We start from the raw sequence: 26310 nt of genomic DNA on the forward strand, positions 1-26310 counted from the left end.
CCCAAAAGTTTACTTCTGCCCTTTTGTAATCCTAATTATTGCATGCTTTCTTTTTTGTCTGGCTTCTTGTCCTCAGTAGAATTATTTTGAGATCCATCCATATTGCTGTATCAATAGTTCGTTCATTTTTATTAGTGAGTAATATTTACATTGTTTGGATATTCTAATAGTGTGTTTATACATTCATCTGCTGATAAATAAGTGGATTGTTTCCAGTTTGGGGCTAATACAGAAAATAAAGTGCTATGAACATTTGTGTACAATTACTGGGATGGATATATGCTTTCTTTTAATTTAATAAATATAGTAGTTGTATGTTTAACTTTTTATAAAATTGCTAAACTGTCTTGCAGAGTGGTTGTACCATATTACTTTTGCACCACTGGTGTATGAGAGTTCTAAGTCCTCCACAGTGTCAGCAACAGTTGGCAGTTTTTTTTTTCAATTATAGCTATTTTATTAAGTGTTTAGTTACATCTCACTGTAATTTTCATTTGCATTTCACAAATCACTAGTAACATCAAGCATCTTTTTGTGTGATTATTTGCCATCTGTCCTTTTGTCCTTTTTTTTTTTCTGAGACAAGGTCTTGCTCTGTCGCCGAGTGGAGTGCAACGGCACAATCTCGGCTCACTGCAACCTCCGTCTCCTGGGTTCAAGTAATTATCCTGCTTCAGCCTCCCAAGTAGCTGGGATTATATGCGCCCACCATCACGCCTGGCTAACTTTTTGTATTTTTAGTAGAGATGGGGTTTAGCCATGTTGGCCAGGCTGATCTCAAACTCCTGACCTCAGGTGATCCACCCGCCTCAGCCTCCCAAAATCCTGGGATTACAGGCGTGAGCCAACCACTGCGCCCGGCCTGTTTTGTCCATTTTTAATTGGGTTGTTTTCTTATTATTGGGTTTTGAGAGTTTTTTATACATCTAGAAAAAGTCCTTTATCAGACATAGGCTTTGAAAATATTTTCTCCCAGACTGTGGTTTATCTTTTAATTCTTCCTAATACTGTTTATAAAAAAGCAGAGGTTTACAGTTTTAATGAAGTCCTATTTATCAATGTGTTCTCTTGTGGATCATGATTATGTTACTGTATCTGAGAAATCTTAGCCTAATCCAAGGTTACAATAATTTTCTTCCATATTTTCTTCTAGAAATTTTATATTCTTAGATTCTTAGTAGCAAGTTACCTTCTACTCCTAGTTTGCTGAGGGTTTTTAATCAGTTATGGATACTGAATTGTGTCAAATACTTTTTCCTGAACGTACTGAGAGGATGATGCGCGATGATGCAGTCTTTCTTTTTCAGTTTGTTACTATGGTGAATTCACTTGATTGGTTTTCAAATAATGAGACAACTTTGCATTCCTGGGATAAACTCCACTTGCACATTATGTATTGTCTTTCTTTAATATATTGCTGGATTCATTTGTTGCAATTTTACTTAAAAATTTCACATATGTGTTCATGATAAATTTTGATTGGTTGTTTCCTTTTATTATAATGTTTCTCTCATATTGGTATCAGGATAATGCTGACCTCACAGAACCAGTTGGGAAGTAATCCCTCCTTTTGAATTTTCTGGAATAGTTTGTAGAATTGGAATTATTTCCAGTGAAGATATCTGTCTTAAAGTTTTCTTTGTGACAATTCTTTTTACTACAAATATAATTTTATTAATAGATACAAGGTCATTCATAATAAGGTAATAGATATAAGATTTTCTATTTCTTAAGTGAGCTTTGATTTTGCATCTTTCAAGGAACTTGTCCATTTTATCTATTTTGTCCTACTTAGTGGAATAAAGTTGTTCCTAAAACTCCCTCAGTATCCTTTTCATTTCTTCAGATCCTGTAGTGATAAAATCTTTCTTATTCCTGATACTAGTAATTTCTGTCTTCGATCTTTTAGTTTGGGTAGGAATTTATCAATTTTATTAATCTTCTCAAGAATCAGTATTTGGTTTTACTGACTTTTCCCTGTTTTGGGAGGAAATACACACTGATTTTGATTCTAAACTTTATGCTTTCTTTTTCTTCTCCTTACTTTGGAGTTTACTTATTCTTTTTTTTTTTTTTTCTAGTTCCTTAAGGCGAAGCTGAGTGACTGATATGAGGCCTTTCTTCTTTTTCTATTATGGGCATTCAACATAAAAACAAATCTCTCTACTGCTGTATCTGCATCCCACAAATAGCGGGACGGTGTTCTCATTTTCCCTTAGGTCAACATACGTTGAAACTAACCCTCCTTTTGTTTCTTCTTGACCATGGATTATCTGGAAGTGTACTACTTAGTTTCTAAACATTTGAGGGAATTTCCATATAGAATTCTGTTACTGATTTCTAATTTAATTTCATTGTAGTCAGAGATTGTACTTTACATGATCTAAAGTATTTTAAATGTGTCAATACTTGCTTTGTGGCCTAGAAAATAGTCTTTTTTGATAAATAGTCTGCGTGTGCTTGAATGTCTATTTTGCTGTTCTAGGGTGGTGTGTACTACAAATGTCAATTAGGTCATATTGGTTGATGGCGTCATTCAAGTCTTCCATATTCTTGCCAAATTTCTTTTTATTTGTTCTACAAATTATTTAGACAAGGCTATTAAAATTTCTAACTATACTGTAGATTTGTCTATTTTTTCCTAAAGTTCTATCAGTTGTGTTTCATATTTTTGAAGCTCTGTTATCTAAGTGCATAAATGTTCAGGGTTGCTACATCCTCTTGAAATATAGATCCCTTCTTCATTTAAAAATCCTTGTTTAACCTTGATAATATTCTTAGCATTCAAATGTACTGTGATGTTATTACAGTCACACCAGCTTTCACTGACTAGTAGTAGCATCACATGTCCTTTTCCTATCTGTTAACTTTTAACCTCTTCGTTTCTTTATATTTAAGTAAATTTCTTGAAAGTAGCCTATAGTAGGGTCTTGCTTTGCTATGCAATCTGACAATTCTTGCTTTTCATTTGTGGTGTTTAGAGCTATATTCATTTCCTATTGCTGCTATAACAAATTACCACAAACAGTTGCTTAAAGCAACATATATTTATTCTCTTTCAAATTTTGGAGCTCATAAGTCTAAAATCACAGTATTGGCAGGACTCCAATCCTTCAGGAGGCTCTAGAAGAAAATCCACTTCCTTGCCTTTTCCAGCCCTAGAAGCTGGCCTCCTTCCTTGGCTTGTGGCCTTATATCACTCGAACTTCTGCTTCTACCATCACATCGCCTTTTTGATCTCTTACTCGTTTGCCTCCTCCTTATAAAGACTTTGTGATTACATTTGTCCTACCTGGATAATAAGGATAATCTCCACATCTCATGAGCATTAATTTAATCACATTTGCAAATTTCCTTTTTCCGTGTGAGTAACGTAATTCACAATTTCTGGGAATTAGGACATGGCCATCGTGGGGGGCTCACTATTCAGCCTACCACAAGTCCATTTACACTTAATGTGATAATATGGTTAGATTTAAGTCTGTCATCTCGGCGTTTTCTCTTTGTTCCATCTGATCTTCATCTCCCTTTTCCGCTTCTTCTGCCTTATTTTGGATTGAGTGATTTTTATAATTCCATTTTAATCTTGTTTGTTGCCTTTTGGGTTCTGTCAATTTTTGCTTCATATATTTTGAAATTCTCTTTTAAGTTCATATGCACTCAAATTATTGTATCTTTCTCCTGTACTGAACTATTTTGCATTATAAAACATAGTCGTTTCTAGTAATATTCTTTGTCTTAACATCTGTCTTCTCTGATATTTATACATTTTTCACTTCAGCTTTTCTAATGTTTACTCATATGATATCTTTTCCATTCTTTTTCCTTCAGCCAATATACATATCTGTATTTAAAATGCACCTCTTGCAGGCAGTCCATAGATAGGTTTTGCTCTTGTATTCAGTTTGCCAATCTCCACCTTTTGTTAGGAAGAATTTAGTCCTCTTTCACTTTGAAATTACTGATATGGTTTGATATAGGCTTGCTATAGTGCTCTTTTGTTTTTTTAAAAAAACTTTTTATTTAAAGACATTTGGAGATCCACATTAAGTGAGAGATAATACAAGTAGCTCTTGCACAGTCTTTAGACAGTGTCCTCCGCCATGGTAACATCTTGAACATTTGTATAATATCACAGCCAGATAATTCACATTGATAGAATGGTGATAGAGAGCATTTCCATCACCATAGAGATCCCTTGTATAGCCACACATACTATACTTCCCCCCACATTCCCACCCCACCCTAACCCCTCACAACCACAAATCATCCATATCTATAATTTTGTCATTTGAAGACAGTTATACAAATGGAATCATACAGTAGGTAGCCTTTGGGGATTGTCTTTTCTTCATTCAAACAATTCTCTGGAGATTCATCCAGGATCTTGAGTGTATCAATAGTTTGATCCTATTGCTGAGCAGTATTCCATGGTATGAATAGATCACTATTATTTAATCATTCACCTTGCGAAAAACATCTGGGTTGTTTCAGGTTTAGGCTATTACAAATAAAGCTGCTATAGACATTTTTCTACAGAATTTTGTGTGAACACAACTTTCCACCTTTCTGGGAAAAAATGCCCAATACAATTGCTGGGTCTTAAGTTAGTTATATGTTTAGGTTTTTTCCCCTTTTAGTTTTAGTTGACAAGTAATACTTGTACATATTTATGGAGTATAGAGTGATATTTCAATGCATAATTACAATGTGTAATGATCAAATCAGGTTAATTAAGATATCCATCACCACAAACGTTTACCATGTTTGTGCTGGGAACATTCAAAATCCTCTGTTCTGGCTTTCTTGACATATAACGATAAATTACTGTTAACTAATATTCACTCTACAGTGCCAGAGAGCACTGTAACTTATTCCTTCTATTTGTCTGTAGTTTTGTATCTCTTAACCAACCTCTCCTTATCTTCTTCTCCTCCCTACCCTTCCCACTCAGCCTCTAATTACCACAATTCTACTCTACTTCTATGAGCTACTTCTTTGAGCTTCCACATGAGTGACAACATGCACTATTCATCTTTCTGTGTCTGACTTATTTCACTTAATGTATCCAGGCTCATCCATATCTAGGCTTGCCATTATGCTATTTTTTTCCCCACTGTTTTATTTATTTTTTGAGTGGTTTTGATAGGGATGACAACAAGCATCTTTAACATATCATGATTTACTTACCATTTAAATTGGGTTATTTCTAGTAAATCGTACATTTCCACGGTTTACTCAATTTTTGTGCTATTGTCATGTATGTTTAATTTCTGTCATAAACTAAAAAATATAATGGTATCACTTTTGCCTTAAATAATGTCTTTTAAAGATTTTCAGAGAAGAAAAACGTATAGTGATTAATATCCACATATTTACCATTTCCAGCGCATTTCAGTATTTCTTGTATATCTGAGTTACCATCTGGCATCATTTCTCATCAGCTGATAGAACTTGTTGTCCATCTTGAAGTATAAATCTGTTACCAACAAATTATCTTAGATTTTGTTGATCTGAAAAATGTATTTTTGGCCTCCATTTTAAAAAGATAGTTTCATTAAATATAGAATTCTTGATTTTTCATCTTCAGCACTTTGAATTATCATTCCAGTGTCGGATAATTTCCACTATTTATGTTGGGAAGTCAGATGTTTATATAGCATATCTTTTTTTCTCTTATTTTCAAGATTTTCTCTTAATCTTTGATTTTACCTTTTTGACTATAATGTTCCTTGCTTTGGTTTTCTTTGGGCTTCACCCAGTTGGATTTGTTGAGCTTAGCGGATCTCTAAGTTAGTAGCTTTTATCAAACTTGAGAAATTTTTGGCCAACATTTCTTCAATATTTTTTCGGTCATGTTCTTTTTTTCATCACATCTAATACTAAAATTATGCATGTGTTGAACTACTTAATGTTACATAAGTCTGTGACTTTGGTTATTTTTCAATCTTTTTGGCTCCTGTTCTTTTGATTAACTATTCTCTCTTGATCTATCTTCAAATTCACTGCATTTTCTGTTCAAATGTTCTGTTTTCATCTCAAAATTGTTGTTGAGTACATTTAAATGATTTTCATTTCATTTATTACACTTTTCAGCTCTAGAATTTCCGCGGGGGCTGGAGTGTTTATATTTCTCTGCTGAGATTCCATAGCTCTTCACTCATGGATACCATGTTTTCTTTTAATTCATTGAATATATTTTTCTTAAGCCTTTGAATGTATTTGTAATAGTGGCTTTGCAGTCTTTGGCTGCTAAATCCAACATCTGGACCTACTTGAATCGGTTTCTATTAACTTATTTTTTTCAGAGTATTGGTCATACTTTCTCATTTTAGTTTGAATCTCTGAAACTTTTTGCACATTTTAAACGATATTTTGAAGTGACCGTAGAACCTGTTTTGTTCTTCTGATTGCCAATGTGTCATTCTAGGAGACAATTAATGTGCCTGAATTTCCTGTCATGTGCAGCAGCTAATATCTGTGCTTAGGAGCCTAAACAAAGGACTCATAAGATCAATTACACATCTTAGAATTTTATGATTTTTAGAGATTCAAAATTCAGAAATTAAAAAATTTTAATTAGGAATGTTTTCCTCAGGTTATTTTGGGTTTTGTCACTTTTCTTTTAAGTCTTACAAATCCAATATAATTCAGCTATAATACAGAATGCCAATATCTCACTTTGTTGTAAATTCAAATCCATATTTCAGATATCTAATAAAAATTTTCATAAATATTTCAAAAATTATGAAAAAAGCTAAGTGGAAGATGTTAAATTGAAAAATCAGGATATTAAATATACTATAATGTTTGGAATTAAATTCTACTTCATTGATAGTATAGTTTTATGTCTCTAGATGAAATAATTTAAACTAAGGTACCAGGATAATATTTTAATAAATTTAAAATAAAAATTCTTAAAGAATCAGGACTACTGTAATAAAGTGAAACATTTGTTGCTCAAAAATATACCATATCAGATAGCATAGGGTTAATACTCACTTAGTTCTCACAACACACCATGCCTCTTCTAAAACATAATAATTCACATGTAACTCCAACAATTTATCTCTTACTTCTTTGGCAGATTTTCGACTATATGTAGAATAAACTATTTTTGTCCAAGCCCTTTAAATTTAAACAATAGTTTAAAAGATTTTAAAATAAATGATAATAGAATAGACTAAAAAAATCTTACTAGCAAATTGAAATCTCAATACTCACTGGATGGAACACTGATATACATGACTCAGAACAGCATCAATTATTTTGGGGATGGCAGTTTCCACATTCCTACTTATATTTTGAATGTAATAAAACTTACAGCAATTTAATTTTGCATATACTGCTCATTACTGTATAAGATAGTGTAAAGTTGTACTGGGTAGCAGAGAGCAGCTTAGGATATACAATTTTCTTCTCATAATTCACACAGTTTTCAGAGAATATATTCTGACAGAGACTGAATGTAGTGAAAACACATCTTTCAATGCTTAATTTCATCTAAAGAAGCTCTGACAAATACATGAATTGAAATTTAGTGTATCAAGTAGAACACTTAGACAATGGGCATCCAGGGTGTCAGAAGAGGTAGGAAAAGCACCTTCACAGAGTCTTGAGAAATGGGGATGGTCACCAAAATATGGTACAATAGGTGATTTGACCATAGTGGGAGTTCTTACAAAATCCTAACAAACTATCACTTATGCACTGGATGTTGCTTAGAATTTCAAGCATATGGAATGCTCAGTCACCACAGTGGTTTCCATGCCAGTTCACCGCAGTAGAACAGAGAGAGCATCAGGTATATTTCTAAGGTGTCTGACTCCAAGCCGTGGCTCCTAGACAGCAGACCTAAAACTTTTAAATAATTTAAACATTTGCCTCTAACAATAGGCCAAAAATCCACTTTTAAAAACGATTACCCTGACAACTACTAGAATAACCAAAATAATTTTTTAAACCAGCCATTTAAGGAAAGCAAAACTTTTAGACATCAATGGAAACTAGAGTTCTCATAATCGACTAGCAAAAATACTTTAAATTTTCATGAAAGCACGTAATATATAATAGCAAATTTCATGTATTTTTTCTACCTGTCACAAAAAGCTAGTCATTGGCCACCAGTAAGATCTAGAAATCATTTCTTAAATCAGAGTGGGGCTTCTGGTGTAGAGCAGGGGTTGGCAAACCATGGCTGTGAGTAAAATCTGTCCTACTTACTCTTCCAACTACCTAGTAGTTTTACTGGAATACACACACACATCATAAATATGTGACACATTTGTCACTTTGGGAAAAACTGGCTTTTGCATTTTTCAGTTTTCAGAGGTCTGCTTGCTCCAGAGGCAACAGGTACGTATTGTCATTTCTGGATGGTTATTGTCACTTTTTTTAACTTCCAGTATGAAAATGAGGATGAGTTTGTGTGTGTGTGTGTGTGTGTGTGTGTGTGTGTGTGTGTGTGTGTGTAAAAATTTTCCCAGTTCCTAAGAACTGGGAGTCGCCAAGTAAGTCTTGAAGAAATACTCATCAGCCGCCAACCTCAAGTCTGCATCTTCGTAATGTGGATGATTCACAATGGGATGAAGTGTGGACAGCTTGACACTTGCCATTGTAGGCATGGCACCTGCGAAGACAGCATCTGAAAAAAAAAGGATATATTCTTCAATTAAATATTTTAAAGAAAATCAGAAGTTAAACTTACCTCTAACATGTGAACCCAAATTAAGAAGGATGATGCCTATTTACATGATCATGGACCTCATTCTTTTTATTAACTCAATAGTTATTCATTATCTACTATAATAATAGCTGACTTTTGTTAAATGCTATCTGGGTGCTAGAAATTGTGCTCCATATTTTAACAAGAAATCACTTAATTTTCACAATTCTAAGGGGTAGGTCCTCTGTTCTTACTTTGTAGAATCCACAAACTGAGCATGTGAGGGGTCTGGGTTATGCACTCATTAGAATCTAATGCCTGATGGTCTGAGGTGGAACAATTTCATCCAGAAACCACCCCCTACCCCCCAGTTCTGTGGAAAAAAGTGGTCTTCCACGAAACTAGTCCCTGGTGCCAAAAAGGTTGCAGACTGCTGTTGTAGATGATGAAGAGACACAGCCAAGTTAAGTGACTTGTCCAAGACTGCACAGCTAGGAAGTTCCAGAGCCTGCCCTCTTCGCTGCTTCACTAAAGCTTCCTGCTATGCTAGAGCACCATGCTAACAGCAGGACTACAGACACACATGAAACAAAAAGAATGTAAAATGTCACATCTGTTCCAATAATGTGAAATGCCAGGAACTGAGAGACTGCTATGAAGGGCAAGTCTCATGGGACATTTTTTCAAATGACTTTTGTGGCTGGTGAACTGTGGTCCTGTGGATGTGCCATAAAAAAGGAAAGCATTGTTTTCTTCCCTCAGATCATCTTTAAGTTCTCAGAGTTACCATTTGACTTGACACCATTTATACATGCCATGAAATCATTTCATTACTTGCTAGTAATACTTTTTGGAGTAATAACATGTATAAATTTGGTCATAAATAGAGATACATCAAAATCTATCTGGCTTCCATTTCATCTCTTGAAATACCAGAAGACCAAATGCTTACTTCCTGGTACTTTTGTATAAAAAACAATTACATAATTGTGAAGGTTACTACCATTTTTAATCAGCACAATAAAATCAGTAATAAAGATAAGACATATTATTCAGATCTACTATAAAAAACTATGTTGGAGAGGAGGCGGAGCATGATGACCAAGTAGAAGCCTCCATTGTTCATCCTCCCCTCAGGAACACCAAATTTGATAACGACCTACACAAAAAGAACTTTCATAAGAACCAAAAATCAGCTTAGGTACCAGCTTGGCCTCAGTGGGGAGCAGCACCAAGCAGGCTCTTGTGGTCCCCGATTCCAGGCCTTGGCTCTTGGGTGGCATTTCTGGACCTGCCCTGGGCTGGAAGAGAGCCCACTGCCCTGAAGGGTGAGTTCCAGGCCTGGCAGCACTCACCAAAAGCTGACTGAAAGGTCCTTCGGCCTTAAGTGAATGTTGGCGGTAGCCAGGCGTTACCTCCCATGGGCCTGTGGTAGTGGTGGAAATGAGGAGAGACCCCTCTGCCTGGGGAAAGGGGAAGGAAGGGTGGGAAGGACTTTGTCTGGTGGTTTCAGCACCAGCTCAGCTGCAGTAGAATAGAGCATCAGGTAGATTTCTAAGGTGTCTGACTCCAAACCCTGGCTCCTGGACAGCAGCATCTCTGGACCTGACTATGACCTGGGGGATCTTGCCACCCTGAAGGGAAGGTCACCAGCCTGGTTTGCTTTGCCACCTGCTGACTGTTGAGCCCGACACCTTGAGCAAACATAGGTGGTGGCCAGGCAGTAGTTACAATGAGCTTTGGGTAAGACCCAGTGCTGTGCTAGCTTCAGGTCTGACCCAACACATTCCCAGTAGTGGTGGCCACAGAGATGCTTATATCACCCCACCCCCAGCTCCAGGCAGCTTAGCACAGAGAAAGAGAGAGAGATTCCATATGGGAGAGAGTAAGGGAAGAGAACAAGAGCTTCTGCCTGCTAATCCTGAGAATTCTGGATTTTATCCAAGACCACCAAGGTAGTACCTCTAAGAGTCTGCAATAGCTTCAGCATTACTGGGCATGGGGTGCCTCCTAGTGCAGATACAGCCGCCGCGACCAGAAACTTAGATCACAACACCAAAGTCCCTTTGAATACCTGGAAAGCCTTTCCAACAAGGATGGGTACAAACAAGCCCAGACTGCAAAAACTATAATAAATACCTAACTCTTCAATGCCCAGACACCGACAAACATCCACAAGCATCAAAACCATGCAGGAAAACATGACCTCACCAAACAAACTAAATAAGGCACTAGGGGGCCAATCCTGGACAGACAGAGATATGTGGCCTTTCAGACAGAGAATTCAAAATAGCTGTGCTGAGGAAAGTCAATGAAATTCAAGATAACACAGAGAAGGAATTAGTAATCTTATCAGATAAAGTTAACAAATAAATCAAAATAATTAAAAAGAAGCAGAAATTCTGGAGCTGAAAAATGCAACTGACATGCTGAAGAATGTATCAGTCTCTTAATAGCAGAATTGATCAAGCAGAAGAAAGAATTAGTGAGCTTAAATTGAAGACAGGCTGCTTGAAAATACACAGAGGAGGTGAAAAAAGAATAAAAAAGAATGAAGCATACTTTCAAGATCTAGAAGTAGCCTTTAAAGGGAAAAATCTAAGAGTTATTGGCCTTAAAGAGGAGGTAGAGAGAGACAGCAGTAGGAAGTTTATTCAAAAGTATAACAGAACTTCTCAAAGCTAGAGAAAATATCAATATTCAAGCACAAGAAGGTTATAGAACACCAAGCAGATTTAACCCAAAGACTAACTCAAGTCATTTAATATCAAACTCCCAAAGGTCAAGGATAAAGAAAGGATGCTAAAAGCAGCAAGAGAAAAGAAACAAATAACATACAATGGAGATCTAATAGATCTGGCAGCAGACTTTTCAGTGGAAACCTTACAGGCCAGGAAAGCATGCCATGACATATTTAAAGTGAAGGAAAAAACCTCTTACCTGAGAGTAGTGTATCCAGAGAAAGTGTCCTTCAAACCTAAAGGAGAAGACTTCCCAGTGAAACAAAAGCTGTGAAATTTCATTCACACCAGACCTATCCTATAAGAAATGCTAAAGGGAGTTCTTCAATCTGAAAGAAAAGGACATTAATGAGGAAGAAATAATCGGAAGGTACAAAACTCACTGGTAATAGTAAGTACACAGAGAAACACAATATTATAGCAGTGTCATTATGGTATATAAACTACTTATATGATAAGTAGAAAGACAAAAAGATGAACCAATAAAAAATAACTACAACAACTTTTCAAGAGACAGTACAATAAGATATAACTAGAAACAAGAAAAAGGTAAAAAGTCGGGAGATGAAGTTAAAGTTTAGAATTTTTACTAGCTTTCTTTTGGCTTGTTTATGCAATCAGTGTTGTCATCAGTTTAAAATAATGGGTTATAAGATATTATTTGCAAGCCTCATGGTAACCTCAAGTTTAAAAACATACAATTGATGTACAAAAAATAAAAAGCAATAAATTAAAACACACCACCAGAGAAAATCGCCTTCAATGAAAGAAAAAGAGGAAGGAAGAGAAGACCACAAAACAATGAGAAAACAAATAACGAAATGGCAGGGGCAAGTCCTTAACAATAATAACTCTGAAGGTAAATGGGCTGAACTCTCCAATCAAAAGACAAAGAGTAGCTGAATAATAAAACAAAACACTAAGAATCTGTTACCTACAAGAAACACACTTTACTTATAAAGGCAAATATAGACTGAAAACAAAGGGATGGAAAATTATATTCCATGCCGATGGAAACCATAAAAGAGCAGGAATAGCCATACTTATATCAGACACAATAGATTACAAGACAAAAACTGTAAAAAGAGACAAAGAAGGTCATTATATAATGATAAAGGGGTTCATTTAGCAAGAGCATATAACAATTGTAAATATATATACACCCAATACTGGAGCACCCGGATATATAAAGCAAATATTATCAGAGCAAAAGAGAGAGACAGATCCCAATACAATAATAGCCTGAGACTTCAACACCACACCTTCAGCAGTGGACAGGTCATCTAGACAGAAAATCAACAAAGAAACACTGAACTTAATCTGCACTATAGATCAAAAGGACCTAACAGATACTTACAGAACATTTCATCCAACATCTACAGAATACACATCTTTCTCCTCAGCACATGGATCATTCCTCAAGGATAGACCACAAAACAAGGATAGGCCACAAAACAAGCCTTAAAACATTTTTTAAAAATTGAAACAATATAATGTATCTTCTCTGACCACAATGGAAAAAAAAATAGAAATCAGTAGCAAAAGGAATTTTGGAAACTCTACAAACATAGAAATTAAAGAATATGCTCCTGAATGACCGGTGGGTTAATAAAGAAATTAAGAAGGAAATTGAAAATGTTCTTGAAACAAATGATAATGAAAACACAACACATCAAAACCTATGGGATACAGCGAAAGCGGTATTAAGAGGGAAGTCTATAGCTGTAAGTGCCCACATCAAAAAAGAAGAAAAATCTCAAATTAACAACTCAATGATGCATCTTAAAAAACTAGAAAAGGGCAAACAAAACCCAAAGTTAGTAAGAGAAATGAAATAATAAAGATCAGAGCAGAAATAAATGAAATTGCAATGAAGAAAACAGTATAAAAGATCAACTGGTTTTCTGGAAAGATAAAATTAACAAACCTTTACCAGACTAAGAAAAAAAGACAGAAGGCCCAAATAAATAAAATCAGAGATAATAAAAGGAGACATTATAACCAATATTGCAGAAATTAAAGGATCATCAGAGACTACCATGAGCAACTGTATGCCGATAAATTGGAAAACCTAGAAATGGATAAATCCCTGGATACATAAAACCTACCAAGATTGAACTATATAGAAATCCAAAACCTGAACAGAACAATCACAGGTAATGAGATCAAATCTCTAATGAAAAGTCTCTCAGCAAAGAAAAGCCCAGGACCTGATGGCTTCACTGCTGAATTTTATCAAACATTTAAAGAAGAACTAATATCAATCCTACTCTAATGATTCCATGAAATAGAGGAGGAGGGAATACTTCCAAACCCATTGTATGAGACCAATATCACTTTAATACCAAAACCATACAAAGACCCATCAAAAAAACTACGGGCCAAAATCTCTGATTAATGTTAATGTAAAAATCCTCAACAAAATACTAGCAAACTGAATTCAATAACACATTAAAAAGATTATTCATCATGACCAAATAGGATTTATCTCAGGGATGCAAAGATGGTTCAACATAGCAAATCAATGTGATATGTCATATCAACACAATGAAGGGGAAAAATCATATGATCATCTCATCTCCATAGATGCAGGAAAATCATTTGGTAAAATTCAACATACCTTCATGATAAAAACCTTCAAATAAACTGGGTATAGAAGGAACATTAATCAACATAAAGAAGCTATATACAGCAAACGCACAAGTAGTATCATAGTATCATACTGAGTGAGGAAACACTGAAAGCCTTTCTTCTAAGATCTGGGACATGACAAGGATGCTCACTTTTTCCCACATTATTCAACATAGTACTGGAAATCCTAACTAGCGCAATCAGACAAGAGAAAGAAATAAAGGGCATCCAAATTTGAAAGGAAGAGGCCAAATTATCATTGTTCACAGATGATATGATCTTATATTTAGAAAAACCTAAAGTCTCCACACAAAAAAACTATTAGAACTGATAAATTCAGTAATGTTGTAGGATACAAAATCATACAAAAATCATTAATGTTTCTATATGCCAACAGAGAATAACCTGAGAAAGAAAATTTAAAAAGTAATTCCATTTACAGTAGCCACATATAAAATTAAATACCTAGAAATTAACCAAAGAAATGAAAGATCTCTAGAATGAAAGCTATACAAAACTGGAGAAAGAAACTGAAGAAGATACAAAAAATGGAAAGCTATTCCATGTTCAAACATTGGAAGAATCAATATTGTTAAAATGTCCATACTATTCAAAGCAATCTACAGATTCAATGCAATCCCCATCAAACTACTAATGATATTCCTCACAGAAATAGAAAAAATGATCCTTATTTATTCGAAAACACAAAAGACCTAGAATAGCCAAAGCTACCCTGAGCAAGAAGAACAAAACTGAAGGAATCACAATACCTGACTTCAAATTATACTACAGAAGTATAGTAACCAAAACATCATGGTACTGCCATAAAAACAGACACACAGACCAGTGGAACAGCATGGAGAACCCAGAAAGAAATCCATACATCTACAGTAAACTCACTTTTTACAGCAGTCCCAAAAACATACATTGGGGAAAGGGCAATCTCTTCAAAAAATGGTGCTGGGAAAACTGAATATCCATATGCAGAAGAATGAATCTACACCCCTATCTCTTGCCATATACAAAACTCAAATCCAAATGGATTAAATCCTTAAATCTAAGACCTCAAACTCTGAAATTACTACAAGAAAACTTTGGGGAAACTCTCCAGGACTTTGGTTTGGACAAAGATTTCTTGAGTAAATACCTGGGAAGCACAGGCAACCAAAGCAAAAATGAACAAATGGGATGACATCAAGTGTAAAAGCTTCTGCAAAGCAAAGGAAACAATCAGCAAAGTGAAGAGACAACCCAAAGAATAAGCGAAAATATTTGCAAACTACCAATCTGACAAGGAATTAATAACCAGAATATATAAGGAGCTCAAACAACTCTGTAGGAAAAGAAAATCTAAAAATCTACTTTAAAAATGGGCAAAAGATCTGAATAGCCATTTCTCGAAAGAAAACATACAAGTGGCAAACAGGTACATGAAAAGGTGCTCAACATCACTGATCATCAGAGAAATGCAAATCAAAACTACAGTGAAATAGCATCTCACTCCAGTTAAAATGGCTATTACTCAAAAGACAGGCAATAACAAATGGCTGTTATCCAAAAGACAGGAAAAGATGTGGAGAAAAGGGAACTCTCATACACTTTTGGTGAAAATGTAAATTAGTACAACCACTATGTAGAAGAGTTTGGAGGTTCCTCAAAAAACTAAAAATAGAGTTACCAAATGATCCAGCAATCCTCCTCTTAGATACATACCCCAAAGAAAGGAAATAAATATTTAGAAGAGGTATCTGCACTCCCATGTTTATTGCAGCACTTCTCACAATAGCCTAGATTTGGAAGCAACCTAAGTGTCCATCAACAGGTGAATGGATAAAGAAAATGTGGTACATAGACACAACGCAGTGCTATTCAGCCATAAAAACGAATGAGATCCTTTCATAAAAAAAGAATGAGATCCTATCCATAACATGGATGGAACTGGAGGTCATTACATTAATTGAAATAAGCCAGGTACAGAAAGACAAACTTTGCAGGTTCTTACTTATTTGTGGGAGCTAAAAATTAAAAGAGTTGAACTCATAGAGATCAAGAATACAATGATGGTTACCAGAGGCTGGGAAGGATAGTGAGGGGGTGGAGGGGAAGTGAGGATGGTTAATGTGCACAAACAAAATAGAATGGATAAGATGCAGTGTTTGGTAACACAGAAGGGTGGCTATAGTCAACAAAATATTACTGTACATTTAAAAATAACTGAGAGAGTATAACTGGATTGTTTGTAACACAAAGGATCAATGCTTCAGGTGATGGATACTCCATTTACCCTGATGTGATTATTACACACTGTATGCCTGTATCAAAATATCCCATCTGCCCCATAAATATATACACCTGCTCTGTACCCACATAAATTAAAAACTTTAAGAACCCTGAGTGTTTACTTTCCAGTATAACTAAGCATTCTAAATGCAACTTTGAATGAAAATTTCTTTATATGCCTCAAATTTGAAAATATGTAAGCTAGTCAAAGAATGTGTATTTATTAATGGAGACTCAATAATTAATGATCACAAACTGTTAAGCTAGAGAAGTGGTTCTCAGGCAGGCATGATTTTGCTCCCTAGGGAGCAGTAACAACTTCTGGAGACATTTTTCGATGTCATGCTATGGGGAGGAGGGAGGAGATGCTGTTGGCATCTTGTAGATAGAGGCCAAGGATTTCTTGTAATACACAGGACAGCCTCAATGTCAACTGTGCTAAGGTTGGGAAATGCTGAGCTAGAAGAATTGAAAGCCCAGGGCCAGGGTCTTCCAAAAAAAAACTAGGCACACCTGTCTAGCAAGAGCTGGACCCACTGAGTTGTCATCTATGGCAGACGGAGAGGAAGAAATACCCTCCCACTCCACCTTCTGTCTTTTGGGCTGTGAAGTAAATGAGCATAACAAGGAAAAATGAGATATTTTCCTGTCACTGTATGGAAGTCTCCATTTAGCCTACTACACAGATTAGAAAAAGGTATTCCCCTGACTTGACAGAGCCCCATTATACATGGCTTGATGAGTGGACCACAAGCTGGATTTAAGCTTTCACTTATCCTCTCAATTGGTCACCTTTGTGCAGTGCACAAACTATACAACCATATATGGCAGACCTCAATATAAGCACTAGTTCCACTAATACTACAAAACTTCATACAGCTTTTAATATGTGGTAACCACGAGATAACTCATAATAAGAGTAATTAAAAGGAGAATAAGACAGATTGAAAAGAAGATCAAAGAAGAGGCATCTAAAAGTGAGACAGGGGTTTGTGGCAGTTATCTTAGAAGGATAAGTTGCCAAATGTAGGCTCTCTGTCAGGAACCCAATATAAACACCAGAACAAAGAAAGACACAAGAAAAGATTAAAAGGGCAGCTATTTTTAAAAGCTTGGGGAAAATGGCTATAACTGGAGAGGGGCAAGGGAGAGTAAAGAAAGGGAGTGATTACCTTGAGCTCATATGTGGAAAAAGTCGGTTGGGGATTACTTTTAAAATTCTAATTAAACTGGCTTGGCAGTTTAATGAGGCACTGTCACCTACACCCGTTGAAAGCTATAGACCAAATATCTTACTTAAAGCTTATAAAGATTTACCTTAATGAAGGTTAATTAGAAAAAAAGTGGCTATCAAATAAGAAATAAAAGGAAACAAGCTCAGATGTCATAAGAAAATTTAAATAAATCATAGTGAAAAACTTGTGCCAGAGTAAGTTTCCAAATATCAAAAATAATCTTTGATTTACAAATTTAGTTACAGAAAATGTTATAGACTTATTCTCTGGAAAGGTATTTTAAAATATCTATCTGCTTGAGATAGTTCTGAATAAAGACAGGAAGAAAAGAAGGTAAGCTAAAAAGAAAATTTTGGAGTACTTAAAAGTAGGATGTATACTATCTCTGTGAGATGATTTAGTGAAGAAAATAGAATATCCAAGATTTTAACTCTTCTGCCAATGCCCCGTTTTACAGAATTAGAGGAGACAGCACTGATTGCAGTGACAGAAGCGGTGCTGGTTAACTCCCCACCATCAAAAGTATCTTCTGCTGTAGCCTGGCACAAGGTGTGAAATTTCATTTTTAAAGATTTATTTCTTTGATTTGTCATTGTTATGGTTAAAATGCTATAATGCTGTCTGAGGGTTAAAGGACATAACTTGTGAAAAATCATTAATTTCCTGGTGCTAATTTAAATTCTTTGATAATTATCTGGGAGGGGCTTAAAGGGGGTGCAAAATTGCCTTTTGGAAGGGTTTAATTGATTGACATTGCAATAGTCTGCTCAAAGTCTGTGAGAGTATGAATGCCTATTTGTAAATCTGTCATACACATATACACACATATATCAGAAATGACAATAATTATATATAGTATACACAAATGTGTCTGTGAGTATGTTTGTATAAAACTAGCATATAACCAAATACCTACACACCTAGTATGGTATTGTATTTGATCCACTGTAAAAGTTCTTCCTGAGGCAAATCATTAAATTCTCCTATTATGCTCCATTGATTACAGAGGTTTGCATAACCTTGTATTGACATCACTGTTAGAATGCCAAAGATAACATTCTCTCTGCGAACTCTGCGAAAAAGCCAGCCAAAGAGCTGAAACGAAAAAAACAATTTATTTCTAGTTCTTATATGAAGAGTACTGTGGGGTCAACAATAAATTCTCACCTTGTTACTCAAACCAATGTGAATTACCCTTTGATATCAGCACACATGTATACAGAATTATCATCTCCGATTGTTTCTAAAGCAACAAATATATTGGCATTACAGGGCCCAGGTGAAAACGGAACTTTCTCTCCCCTGGGAAGAATTAAGGAAGATATACCTGATCCTTCTAGTACTAATTTACTACTAAGGATTAAAATAAACAAATCACAACTGTGAAACATCTTAGAACTAAATCCTTTCATCCTTGGCTGCCTCTTGTGGACATGGTTAGTAGACAGGGAAGCCCTATTAGCATGATATATATAGATTCTTCTCAGGAAAACAGGCATTATGATATTTTAAGGCTATACACTCATAATAAAAACTAAGTAAGGTGTTTGTAGAAGTACCTTAGGCCCAATACTCTAGCAATTTATCTAGTTCTTTTGTATGTTAGATAACAGTGATAGAACCCCAGAATTTCTTATAGATTTTTCGAGCCAAACAGAACCATATTAGAGCAATTATTCTGCATCTACTCTGGTATTGGATGAGTATTTCAGGGTACTTTTGGTTAACCAGGAAACTCTTTTTTTTTTTTTTTTTTTTTTTGAGACAGAGTCTCACTCTGTCTCCCAGGCTGTAATGCAGTGGTGCGACCTCAGCTCACTTCGACCTCCACTTCCCGGGTTCAAGCAATATTCCTGCCTCAGCCTCCTGAGTAGCTGGGATTACAGGCACACACCACCATGCCCGGCTAATTTTTGTATTTTAATAGAGACAGGGTTTCACCATGTTGGCCAGGCTGATCTTGAACTCCTGACCTCAAGTGATCTGCCCACCTCGGCCTTCCAAAGTGCTGGGATTTCAGGTGTGAGCCACTGTGCCTGGCCACCAGGAAACTCTTTTTTTTTCTTTTTCTTTTTTTGAGACAGAGTCTCACTCTGTCACCCAGGTTAGAGTGCTGTGGTGCGATCTTGGCTGACTGCAGCCTCTGCCTCCCAGGTTCAAGCGATTCTCCTGCCTCAGCCTCCCAAGTAGCTGGAATTACAGGCACTCGCCACCACACCCAGCTAATTTTTGTATTTTTAGTAGAGATGGAGTTTCACCATGTTGGCCGGGCTGGTCTCGAACTCCTGGCCTCAAGTGATCTGCCCATCTCGGCCTCCCAAAGTGCTGGGATTACAGGTGTGAGCCACTGTGCCAGGCACTCTTACACAAACCTGAACTCTAAAAGGTTATGTTCATGGACAGGATATTAACAGAGGGGAAATGTTTGCCTAATCACTTGTTGTAGAAATATCAATTAAAATCCAGAAATACTTTTCAAAGCCACTTGAAATTGCTTTTCTTGCTTATAGTGAATCATGAAGTAATATTTTAAATCATTTAACTTAGTTAAGTTAAAAACACTTAGTGTGTTTATATTTTGAATTAGTCAGCAAAGCCACGGTAACTACTAAGTATAGCTGCTATAGTTTTTATAGTATTGTTATACAAGAATGAATCCCTTACCTGTCGAGAGCATATCAAGGAAGCCATAACACACATGTGCGGTGTCAAAAACAGCTTTAGCCTCAAAATTAAAATGGCAAGGGCAGTAAATGCTAACAACTGCAATGTGTGAAAAGCCAGCTATAAAAACACAAATAAGACAAAATCACATTTTTAATTTTCATATTTTTAAATTAATGAAGTATATTAAAACTATATTATTCATTAAGACAAGGATCTTCTAACTTAGTAATAAGCCTATCAGTATTCATTCAACAATAATTTATCGAATGTCTACTATGTTCCAGGTACTCTTCTGGGTGCTTCAGATACAGCAGTGAGCAATTTCTGTCCTTGTATTACATTTAACTACATTTAGTAATGAAAGACAGACAATACATAGAAATAGCAAATAAATAAATCCATTACATAGTCTACTGTAAGGAAGTAAGTGCAGTTGGCAAGAAAATGGAGCAGGCAGAGGAGCCAGGGAGAGGAGGAGGTGGTGTGAGGAGGCGGAGGACCAACACAATGGGCCTCACTGTAAAGTGACAGTTACTAATGAATCCCTGATCCAAAAATCTGAAATCTACAATGCTCCAAAATCTGAAACTTTTGAGTACCAATATGATGTTCAAAGGTTATGCTAAAACAAATGCTCACTGAAGCATTTTGGATTTTGGATTTTCAGGTTAGGGATGCTCAACTAGTAACTACGTTGTAAATATTCCAAAATTCAATAAAATCTGAAATCTGAAACGCCTCTAGTCCTAAGCATTTTGGATAAGGGATACTCAACATGTGTCATAAACTATCTCTATTAAGTTCAAATTCAGTTACCCACTCCTGTAAAGTTGACCTTTACCTCAAGACCCACTTAAAGTTCTATCAAATAGGAAATACTTCCAGCCCACACTGATCTTTTCCTTTTTATGCCACAAAATAATTTTACACGATATAAAATGTTGTCTTATTTGTCTCCTTTGTAAAATTACACATACTGAAGGGCAGGAACATGACTTTAGTATCTTTTGTGTCCTTCAACACTTCTGAGCTTGTCACTGACTGACCAGCAAATCTACGTGGTGGCAGATGGCCACCAGTCACAGGGCCAAGGGTGCCTGCCCCAATGGACTGTAGCTGATTAGCTCAGCAGGCTAGAAACCAAATGCTTGTTATTGTTAAATGAATGCAATTTAATTTAATTCTGTACTATAGTCATAAATCAGCCTTCTAGCTTTTAAATCCTTATTACTATTCAAAAGTAAGAGCAGATGAAAGAGTGAGAAGGATCAGCAGAAATTTATCACCAATGCTGAACAACTCACTACTGAAGGTGCATCAGCAGCAAGGTTATACCTTTGTCAATTACCCTCAAACTAGAATTTAATACACAAGTCTACCAGAGATTAAAATGAAAGCTTTACCTCATTGTGTTCAAGGAGCTGTTTTCTAGAATAAAACAAAAGTATTATCTATTTACTGAAGGTCTTTTATACTATGAATACATAAAAATAAGCTTCATTTGTTTGATCTTAGATTTTTAAAATGTGACTATCTCTAAACTACTTAGGAACATATATAAAAATAAAAATATCAGATAATAGTACAAAAATTACAACAATTTAAAAGTCATAATTTATAGTCATCCTATTCAAGATATGTCAAAAATTTGTTCTTTGGTTAAGACAAAATAGATTTTACAGATCCCTGGAGATTGTACCTCTCATTAATAAATGAATAGGATGACCTTCTATTCAACCTATATATACAGTGTATACAATACTTTAGATGACCACTGTTAAACTTTTGAGTTCTTTTCATTTTTCACAATTACAAATAACACAGACACTCATGCATAAAACTTTGTAAGCATCTCTGAATATTTCCTTAGCATAAATTTCCAGAAGAAAAATTATTGGGTAAAACATAAATATTTTTAGTTTCAGAAAAGTTGTCTCTTTACAAAATATTTATAGTAATCAGATGGACTCTGGTGGTATCTCAGTGCTTGTTTTCAAGTAACCCTTTTCTGACTTAATAATGGCCCCAAAGTTCAAGAGCAGTGATGCTGGCAGTTGAGATATGCCAAAGAGAAGCTGTAAAGTGCTTTCTTTAAGAGAAAAGGTGAAAGTTCTCAAAAGAAAAAACATCATATGCTGAGGTTGCTAAGATCTACGGTAAGAACAAATCTACCCATGAAATTGTGAAGAAGAAGAAAAAATTAACCTTAGTTTTGCTGTTGCATCTAAAACTGCAAAAGTTATGGCCACAGTCCATGATGAGTGCTTAGTTAAGACGGAAAAGGCATTAAATCTGTGGGTGGAAGACGTGAACAGAAATGTGTTCCGATGGTGGCAATCACGTGTGTTACTCTCTGCAGTTTCAAGCATCCACTGGGGGTCTTGGGATGCGTCGCCCTGCAGATAAGGGCAACTGCTGTGCAGCATGAACCGTATGGAGACAATTCTTATCTTCATGGAGTTTATATTAGAGTAAGACAAGAGTTAGGAGACTGCCTATTTTATTGTTCTCTTGAAAAGACTGGGTATTTTACTTTTATGAAAGGCTTTATAGCCTGCAGGGACATTCTAATATGGATTTTGGGGGTGAAGAGAGAAATAGGTGTGGAAAGTAAGTTCAGGGGTACAGAGACCCATAGGTTTTTTAAAAGAGAAGTCAGGGGAAGGTCTCTTAAGGTAGTAGTGGAGTCCAAATTATTCTATGTCCCTTGTAGCTCCTACCCTTTGTATGCAGTAGTTTTTTTTTTAAATCGAAGACAGGGGAAGGTCTCTTAAGGTAATAGTAGAGACCAAATTATTCTATCTCCCTCGTAGCTCCTTCCCTGTGTATGCAGTTAACGGAGTGGGGTTTCCCCACTTGTCCCGAAATCTTCTAGGCACAACAGATTCCTGTAGTGAGCTGCATGCAAGGAAGAAGCCTGGTAGGTGAGTAATTATTATAATCACCAAGAACCCTGAAAGTAACTACTGATACTTTATTTAAATCAAGTAGCTAATTAAAAATGTGAATATACAACCAAATCCCAAGACACAAATATCATGAAAAGGAAACATCAAAATAAATAAGCAAAAAACTTGACCTCTCATGAAACAGCTAATGCAAATGAAAACTCCAATTATTGTTTTCACAGAAGTTTAAGAGGATAATGCATCCATATAATTAAAATAAGCTCCAGTGAAAAGGAGTTTTCAGAAATTCTAAGAAAAATATATTTGCCTAATTTAAAGCCTCAAAAGAAAGCTGAAGAGCAAAATGTACACAGCTGAAGTTGACAGTATTAAAGACTCAGTGATGATATTCTCTGAGAACACAGAAAGAAAAGAAATAGATAATATGATAAAAGCAATAATAGAAATTCAAAAAAGAGAGGCTAAAGTGAAAGAATAAGAGAACAACAACACACACACATCACCCCTCCAAACCTTATGTATTTCCAGAGAGAAAAACTATATAGGAATTTTCGTCTGTAATCCTCAATGCTAGAACACAAAGAAGCAATGTCAACAAAATGTTGAATGAAACCCACAAATATCTATTAACCAATCTATCAATCAAATATGAGGGCAAAATAAAGCGATTTTTCAGGCAAGAAAGCACCCAGAAAGCATGCCAATTCTACATGTCAAGGAAAAATAAATCAGTAAAATTTGAAGTCAAGTCCAAAGATTGCTGGTGTCTTTAATGTAAATGTTTAGAGACTTCTTAAAACATAACAGATAAGACAACAATCTAGAAAGTAAATTTCAGCATAACCTGGAAGGAGAGGGTATCTAGGCAGGGACAAGTAGAAATATTCCAACAGCTCAGCGCTGAAGCAAGCAGGTCTCTAGGTACAGAGCCTGAGTATGAATTCTGCCTCCACTACTCACTAGCTGTGTGCCTTTCAGAAAATTACTTACCTTCTTACTGGTTTCCTCATCTGTAAATAATGGGAATAACTGACTCCCTTCTCACAAGGTGACTGTGAGGATTTATTGAGTTAATACTGGTAAGAAGCTTAAAATACTGTCAGACACACAGGAAATAATAACTGTTAGCTACTATCATTGGTGGTAACAGGTTTTAGATGCTGATGAATTCTTAATATCAAGATGAATATATTTGCTAATAATTTAAGAGAAACCACCAGGAAATATAGAAATGGGATATAGCTAACAATTCAGCAAGTATCAAGAAAATAATTTTTGAAAAGCACGATGAATAGAAAACATAAAATCCGATGGCAGGGAGAAGTACAAACACAGCAGTTATCACAGTTAATATGAAAATGGGTTAAATTCACCAATTAGAAAATGAGTATTAGAGGAATTTGAATAGAAAAAATCTAACAATGAGAAATATACCTAAACCAAAATGTCACAAAAATGTTAAAAAAAAAAAGCATAAATACAGGTAAACCAGGAAAATCTATAAAAAAGAAAGCAGATGTGGCAATATTAATTTTATACAAAGAAAAATTTATAGCAAAAAACCACTAAGTAAAGCAAAGAATATCCTTTATAATAAAAGTACAATCCTATAATAATCATGCAATGAACAACAGCACTATCTATATAAAGCAAACACTATTAAAATTACAAGACAATTTTGAAAAATTCATTTTTAATGTTGTGTGTGAAGACAGCATTCTAAGAAAACAGATAAAGTAGAAAAATAAGTTGATGTACTAGACCATTTAGAATAGCACTATTAATAACATGATATAACATGTAACTTTGAACTTCCCCTAAATAAGAAATGAACATTTAAGAAATCCTCACAGAGCATTTACTAAAACTGAACATCCATCTCAATAAATAGCAAGTTAATTTTAAAGGCAAAATATACAACAGAAGAAACTAGTTAGACATTTTTAAAAATTGTTATTATTATTATTATTATTATTGAGATGGAGCCTCGCACTGTTGCCAGGCTGGAGTGCAGTGGCAATCTTGGCTCACTGCAACCTCCGACTCCTGGGTTCCAGCGATTTTCCTGCCTCAGCCTCCCGGGTGGCTGGGATTACAGGTGCGTGCCACCACACCCAGCTAATTTGTGTATTTTTAGTGGAGACGGGGTTTCACCGTGTTGGCCAGGATGGTCTTGATCTCCTGACCTCGTGATCCGCCCGCCTTGGCCTCCCAAAGTGCTGGGATTATAGGCATGAGCCACCGCACCCGGCCTAAAACTAGTTAGACATTTTAAGACATTCTTCTAAGTGATTTTGGATTAAATGATCAAAACTCAAATCACAGACTACACAGAAATCAACATTAATGGTAATGCTACACACATCATGGGATACAGTGTGCGTTTTCTTCAGAGAAAGTTATAACTTTGAATGTATTTACTAGGACACAATAATGATTGATAATAAATGATGTGAACTTTAGACACCAAAAAACAACAAAAGTGCACCAAAAGAAAAACTGAGGACATAAACATATAAGCAGAGATTAATAAAATGGAGAACAACCTTCATAAATATAAGGAATAAAACCAAAAGCTGGTTTTATGAAAAATCCAAAAAAGAATGACCTTGTTATGGACTAATGCAGCTGATGACTTTCAGTTGAAGCCAATGTTCATTTACCACTTTGAAAATCCTGAGACCTTTTTTCAGAATTATGCTAAATCTACTCTGCCTCTACTCTACAGTGGAACAACAAAGCCTGGATGACAGCACATCTGTCACAGCATGATTTACTGAATATTTTAAACCCACTCTTGAGACCTACTTCCCAGAAAAAAAGATTCCTTTCAAAATATTATTGCTCATTGACAATGTGGCTGGTCACCCAAGAGCTCTGATAGAGATGGACAAGGAGATTAAAGTTGCAGGAAAGCAGGCTGGATCAAGGAGTCATTTCAACTTTCAAGTCTTGTTATTTAAGAAATATATTTCATAAGGCTATAGCTGTCATAGATAGTGATTCCTCTGATGGATTTGGGTAAATTGAAAATCTTCTGGAAATGATTCACCATTCTAGATGCCATTAAGGATATTTGTGATTCATGGATGGAGGTCAAAATACTGACATCAATAAGAGATGGGAAGCAGTTGATTCCAACTTATTTTCTACTTTATCTGTCATTTTCTTAGAATGCTTTC

General features: G+C 35.5%; 1 protein-coding gene across 1 annotated transcript in view; it reads right to left on the reverse strand.

Moving 5' to 3' along the window:
- The window catches only part of LOC115935380 (probable C-mannosyltransferase DPY19L2), a 68436-nt gene that overhangs the window by 2822 nt on the left and 39304 nt on the right, over positions 1 to 26310 (reverse strand). Inside the window, exons 11-15 of the mRNA XM_055392544.2 lie at positions 21623 to 21647; positions 20217 to 20336; positions 18473 to 18647; positions 8545 to 8644; positions 7003 to 7128 (exon numbers count right to left, since the gene is read on the reverse strand). Coding sequence (XP_055248519.1) covers positions 7003 to 7128; positions 8545 to 8644; positions 18473 to 18647; positions 20217 to 20336; positions 21623 to 21647 — 546 coding nt within the window. The remainder of the gene's footprint in view (positions 1 to 7002; positions 7129 to 8544; positions 8645 to 18472; positions 18648 to 20216; positions 20337 to 21622; positions 21648 to 26310) is intronic.

This window comes from Gorilla gorilla, chromosome 6 (assembly GCF_029281585.2).
Source record: "Gorilla gorilla gorilla isolate KB3781 chromosome 6, NHGRI_mGorGor1-v2.1_pri, whole genome shotgun sequence".
In the NCBI taxonomy this organism is placed as follows: domain Eukaryota; kingdom Metazoa; phylum Chordata; class Mammalia; order Primates; family Hominidae; genus Gorilla; species Gorilla gorilla.